General features: G+C 30.6%; 1 protein-coding gene across 1 annotated transcript; it reads left to right on the forward strand.

Annotated features, from left to right (window-relative positions):
- The first annotated feature begins 5,024 nt into the window (after positions 1-5,024).
- LOC105130524 (scopoletin glucosyltransferase-like) lies at positions 5,025-6,579 on the forward strand. The gene has a single exon (XM_011033080.1). The coding sequence runs from the start codon at positions 5,030-5,032 to the stop codon at positions 6,434-6,436; it is 1,407 nt and encodes a 468-aa protein (XP_011031382.1). The 5' UTR covers positions 5,025-5,029; the 3' UTR covers positions 6,437-6,579.
- The last annotated feature ends 371 nt before the right edge of the window (positions 6,580-6,950 follow it).

The following is a 6,950-nucleotide window of genomic DNA, read 5'->3' on the forward strand; positions in this document are numbered from 1 at the left end:
ACACATTTCACGTGTTAATTTCTCCTTGCATTTAGTACTAGTAGTTGGGCCATATTTAGCAGCTTTCTGATCTTTTTTTTTTGGTTAGATTAAACACTCTCAAGTTCGTGGCACTGCAACCTGTTACGCTCCTCCATGCATACAAATGTACATGCTAACACACCTTCTCCTCTTAATGGATCTTAAAGTTACACTTTAATGGTTAAGATTTAAGATTTCTATCGGGGGAGGTTTCAAGATTAAACTTTGAAAACAAAAATGGCAACTTAAAAAAATTAAATAAAGAAATAAGTTTCTAGTCGATTTTCCTGTTTGGGCTGTAATGTCAGTTTAAAGTATGTTTATCTTTGTTTTAAAAATTTAAATTAAAAAATAATATTTTAATATATTTTGGAATAAAAAAATAATTGTAAACATGTATTCTGTATGGCTTTTCACTATAAGTATTTGCCTCTATTGAAGACCCTAATTCAAGAATTGTTAGCAGCAATAAGTGTAATTACCCTAATATTAATAAGTTAAAAAACTCAAAACTGTTTGTCTTTGTGAAGGTGATTTTGCATTTTTCAACAGTTTACAAATCCCATTAGTTCTTAATGATGATGTAAAATCCCATTAGCAGCAATAAGAACTGTTTGTCTTTTTTTGCTTGGATTCAAAGGATAGAATTAGCTTCTTCTATTTTAGGCCCAATTGCCCAAATGAGTTTGATTTCTTAGATAGACTCTACAACAACAGCCCATAGCTTTTCTAGGCTAAGTTTTACCTGAGCTTGATTTCTTTTTTAAAAAATAAATACATTAGGTTGGGAGCACTGTTATAAGACCTGCAAGTAAAATTAGGTTAATGAGGAAATTTGTTTCAGCATGCAGCATGCAGCATGTAGCTGGTGGTTAAAAAGGGGTGGAGGTTCGTCTTTCGAGCTTACATGGTATGAATCTTAACTATTCACATGGAACAATGAAGACCTTCGTTTTGTCCCTTTGATCGAGTACTTGTGTTTTTGTCTTCTTAACCAACAGTCGGATGTACCGATTAATACTATTATGTTTATTTTTGTGTTTAAAAAATTATTTTATTTTATTTAAATTAGTTATTTTAATATTTTTAGATTGTTTTAATATGTTGATATTAAAAATAATTTTTAAAATAAAAAATATTATTTCTATACATTCTCAAATAAAAAACACCTTAAAAAATAATCTATACTCTCAATCCCTAATATGTTAATCCAAACTTGATATTTAATAACGAGGTTGAAATAGTTAAATACAAGTTATCTAACCTTTGTTTAATAATTGGATAATTTTTTTTCAAAAAAAATACAAGCTTTTCAAATGCATATTTTTTTTAAAAAAAAATCTTAATTATAAATTAAAAGAAAACCTATTAATATATCTAACAAAATAAATTAGGAATTATTTTTTCTATTAAATGCCAAAATTACCCCTAGGATTTCTAAATTGCCATTTCCGCAGTCAAAGTGGGTTTTTAGTACATGTATGTATAATGATAATAGCAACAACAATTACTAAACAAAATGTATTCATTTTGCTCAACATACATATGAATTATGTCCATGTTAATTCTAAGGAAAAAATTATATGCAGATTTTACGAATGTAAACAGAATTTAATAATATTTTTCATGCATGCAATAGGTTTATTTTGTGTTTTGATTATGTTTTTAGAGAAAAAAAATCATGTTTCAAATTATTTGGTTAAACAATTAATTCTTAGAGAAAATGACATAATCACCTTGTTATAACTTCTTTCATTCTGGGTACTTCTGCTTGATAATGATAGTGAATTTAGTTCTATTTAGTAATATTTTTTTACTCTTTTGAATTTTTTTGTATTCTTCTCTCCATTAAATGCGTGTTTTTGGCTGCGCTTATATAAAAACATCATTGTTATGCGTTTAATAATTGTGTAAATCCACATTATTATTTGTGCCTTTTGTGTTAAGTTGCAAATTATATTTATAAACACAATAAACAGAGCCATCGTAGAAAAAGAATAGAAACAAAGTACAGTAGAGAACAACTCTTTCAACTTACTACCATTCTCTGTTGTCATGGAACAAACACTGTTATTCCTCTTTCTCTTTTACTTCTTCTTCTCATTCTCCTTCTCTTTCTCCATCTTTTGCATTCTCCACTGTTCACGTCGCATGTGAACAGTAGAGAGCAACTCACCACCGACCTTCATTGTTTCCACCGCCAACTACTGCTCTTTTTCTTTCCCTTCTCTTTCTCCTTCTTCTTCGTCTTCTATATTATCCACTATCCAAAGAAGAAGAAGATCAGAAACAGAGCATAGTAGAGAGAAACTCACCACCAGCATCCATCGTTTCCATCGCCAGCCACTACTTTTCCCCTTCTCCTTCACCTTCGTATTCTACATGCTCCATTATCCACGTGAACAATGGAGAGTGTCTCTACTATTCATGGCCAGACCGGGTCTGATCCAAATCTAAATGTCTAGTGCCTGAGTTGACCTAGTAAAATAAAAAAAAATCTAAAACAATTTCTCAAATATTGTGTTTTATTTGAAAAACTAGTATTTAACATTATTTAATGACACTACATAGTTATATTAGAAAAATATTGCATAATAACATAGAAAAATATTGCATAACAACGTAGCATTTGTAGAATTTATTCGCAATCTCAATTTTGTTTCTAATGACATTGTACCTAATATTGTTGTATGATCAAGAAACCATAAAAATTATAGTCCTTGTATTGTTTATTTCATGAAGTGATAGTGATAGTTAAATACATAATATTTCAATTAAAAACCATCAATATTAATATATATCTTTTTAGTTATTTTATAACATCAATTTGAAAAATATTCTTAACCAAATACATTAAAGTATTTTTTTATTCAACCTCAACTTCAACCATAGTTTTAACCAAACAAATATTTTTCCAAACTAACCTCAACTAAAAATATTTTTTTATAAAATAATTTTTTTTTTCAAATCACAACCATAACAACTAACACAATACCAAACATACTCTAAGTCATGTTCTTTATTGGCTATAACAGTTGATTAATATATATATATATATATATATGGTGCATGTAAAATTATTAATGCATATATTCATTTTAAGTGATCAAGAATATTTTTTAAATAGTTTGTACTGCTTTTGTGCCCACGCATCACCATGAGGCTAGACTATTTTTTAAAAAAAATTAATATTTAGATATTATAAATCAGTAAAAAAAATATAAAAAATTATTCATGACAAATATGTAAAAAAAATCTAATTAGAGTTAAGTCAACATGAGACATTCTGCCAAACTCGTAGTCTAGATTATGTGACTGGAATAATCTGACTAAAAAGAAAAATAATAATATTTTTTAAAAAAAAAATAAATGAACTTTTTAAACTTGTGATCTAAGTTATTAAACTTGAAGCACTCAATCTAGAGAAATCATAAAATTCATCATCATCACTGTTATTATTGTTGTCTCAACTAATCTCGTAGATCCTTAAGTTAACTATTATGTAAACCTCCAATGACTCTGAGATTTGTAGGACTCAAATTGGTGATCTTTAGGGAGCAAACTCAGTGCCTGACTAATTGAGTTATATCCCTCTGAATTATTATTATTATTATTATTATTATTATTATTATTATTATGTGTAGCAGCAACAATATTGTTACCATCACAACCACTATAACAATTACTACTATTATTATCGCAACCAATTTTGTTGTTATTGTTGTTGTTGTTACTATTATTATTGTTACTACTATTATCAAAAATATCATTATCATCATCATTATTATTATCATTATGAATTTAATTATTGTTGTTGTTGTTATTGTTATCGTTGTCGTCAATAATATTATTATCATTTTTATTTTCATCATCATCATTATTACCACCATGACTATCATTATAATTATTATTGTTGTTGTTATTGTTGTTGTCATCATTATTATCGTTATGACTATTATTGAATAAAAAAACCATGAACTTGATTTGAAAGATATTATTCAAAATTATAAGAACATAGAAAAAAAGGGCAAAAAAAAACAATAAGAAATCAATATAAAAGGAACTAAATTGAAATTATTATTATCATTGAAAAAACAAGAATCATAAACTTTAACTGAAGGATAAAATTAAAAGACATAAAAAATTTGACAAAAAGACAAAGAAGAAAAATTATAAATTAAAAGTAAAAGGACCAAATCAAAATGCCTTATGTATAGAAATTAAAAATAAAAAGTTAAATTGAAAAGAAATAAACCTCAACAAAAAACTAAAAGGTCTGAATTTGAAAAAAAAATTAATAAAAACCATAGTGTATTTATCAAGGTAATAGAGAGAAATAAAAAGAGGAAAAAGGTCATCAACAATACTTCATCTATATTTGAAATACATGCACTATCTATAATAAAAAAAAAAAAGATGGAGAAGAATCAACTAAGATGGTAGAAGAGATTTTTTACATGGAGAAATTGTTGTAGACACCGTCCAATATATGCAGCGATTTCAACAAGTTAATACTTGTTTTGCATATGACAATATCTTTTAAATTAAAAATTATTATTTTAAAGGAGAGTTACATTACTACCATCAACTAAACTTACAATCAACAATAAAATTTAGGCTAAAAAATCTAAATACCTCTTACTATAATAAACTAAATGTTTTGCATTCAAGGGTATATTCATAATTTTACTGTGTGTAAAAAATAAAAAATATCTAAAGATAACCATATTCTAAAAGCTTGTAATTTTTTATGGGAATGATAAAATGGCCATTACGCTATAAACGATAAATCGTGAAATATAAAAGGGTTACTGTGAAATCTCTTTCTGATTTAGTTGTTTGTTAATTTCAATTTATTATATATTTTTTAAAAAGTTTTTTGTTTTTTTGTTTTTTTAAGAGAAATACTAGGAGGAGGCAAAACTTTTTCACCTTTCAACCTGAACCATGGACGATTATATATGCACAAATCCCTACACCAACAGAGAACACAAAATCAAGAATCACCATGCCTTCCCCTTTAGCATCCCAAGTTGTCATCTTCCCTTTCATGGCTCAAGGCCATACTCTTCCATTGCTAGACCTATCAAAAGCTCTTTCACTTCAACAAATCAAAGTGAGCATCGTCACCACCCCTTCAAATGCTAAATCAATAACAAAAAACATTGCTAATTATCCCTTTATCAATGTCATTGAAATCCCATTTCCCACTATTGATGGCCTCCCCCAAGGTTGTGAAAACACCTCTCAACTTCCTTCCAAGGAATTCTTCGGTCCTTTTCTCCATGCTACTAAACAACTTCAAGAGCCCTTCGACCAAGTCCTACAAACCATGTTGGAATCCGAAACCCCACCTTTATGTGTTATTTCAGATTTTTTTCTTGGCTGGACCCTTGCTTCATGTCAAGCATTAGGTGTCCCTAGGCTAGTCTTTCATGGCATGGGAGTTTTATCAATGGTCATAAGCAGATCAGCTTGGGTTCATGCACCACAGCTAAGATCAACGTCAATGTTTGAGCCATTAGACATGCCTGACTTGAAACTTCCCTTCACTTTGACTAGAGCAGACTTGCCTGGAAATCTAACCAACTCACCGAATCAAGATGACCCAGCATCTCAATTCTCAAGAGAAGTGATGGAGGCTGATGCACAGAGTTGGGGGGTTATTGTTAATAGCTTTGAAGAGCTAGAAAAGACTCATATCCCATCTCTTGAATCTTTTTACATGGACGGGGCTAAGGCCTGGTGTTTAGGCCCTCTATTTTTACTCGACAAATTGGAGGGTCTTGAAAAATCAACTGCCCAAGAGGATTCATCTATGCTAACACGGTGGCTCAATGAGCAAGTCAAACCAGATTCTGTGATGTATGTTTCATTTGGTACACAAGCTGATGTATCAGATGCTCAACTTGATGAAGTGGCTTTTGGCTTGGAGGAGTCAGGATCTCCTTTTATATGGGTGGCACGCTCAGAGACATGGTCTTTGCCCAGTGGCATGGGGGAGAAAATAAAGGGTAGAGGCTTGATAGTCAAAGAATGGGTTGATCAACGCCAATTACTATCTCATCGAGCAATAGGTGGATTCCTGAGTCACTGTGGTTGGAATTCAGTACTGGAGAGTTTATCCGCTGATGTGCCAATTCTGGCTTGGCCCATAATAGCTGAACAATTCTTGAATGCTAAATTTATAGTGGATGTGCTTGGAGCTGCACTTGGTGTCAGAGGCTCTAATGAGGTTTTTGTTTCAAGGCAAGCTATAAGTGCAGGTGTGAAGGAGTTGATGGCAGGACAAGGGGGAAGGAGTGCAAGGGAGAGAGCAGAAGCCATAGGCAGGGTGGCCAGGAGGGCGGTGCAAAATGGCGGGTCGTCTCGTGACGCCCTGAGCAAGCTCGTTGACCAACTCCGTACATGTTAATTAGCATTTAATCAGGTACCTTCCCTTGTCGTTTGCCTTGCGTTTCCTTTACTTGCTCGTAAAATGTGCAAGTAAACTTATCTATCGTTTGTAAGGACCTGCTTTTAGGTCGTTGCCAGTGTGCATGGTTAGCCCTTTTAATGAAATCCAATCTTATGTTTACAAAAGAAAAGAAAACTGCAGTTGTACCTATTGAGATGTGAATAGTTACATTGTTTTCTAGATACGAAATTACACACACACTAAATCTGCTTTTTATTTGTTTATTTGAAATTGTTTTCTAAAGGGCTAGCCATAAAAAAGTTAATGCTCGTCCTTTTTTTAAATTAATTAAGTGAGTTTAAATATGTGTATATTGTGAGTTGTCAAACCTATCTTTTCTAAATTCAACCAAATAATTAGTTTAAATTTGTAAATTAAAGATATTTTATCCTAATATAAGTTCTGTGTTTTGTTGAGATAGGAAAACATTTCAAAAAAAAAATGTGTTTGTTTAAAATTCTTATTTAACTAA

The sequence above is a fragment of the Populus euphratica genome, unplaced genomic scaffold, assembly GCF_000495115.2.
Source record: "Populus euphratica unplaced genomic scaffold, PopEup_1.0 scaffold21.1, whole genome shotgun sequence".
Lineage (NCBI taxonomy): Eukaryota > Viridiplantae > Streptophyta > Magnoliopsida > Malpighiales > Salicaceae > Populus > Populus euphratica.

Bases quoted from the DNA above. Each gene is read 5' to 3' on its own strand.
- LOC105130524 (XM_011033080.1), top strand. From the start codon at position 5,030: ATGCCTTCCCCTTTAGCATCCCAAGTTGTCATCTTCCCTTTCATGGCT.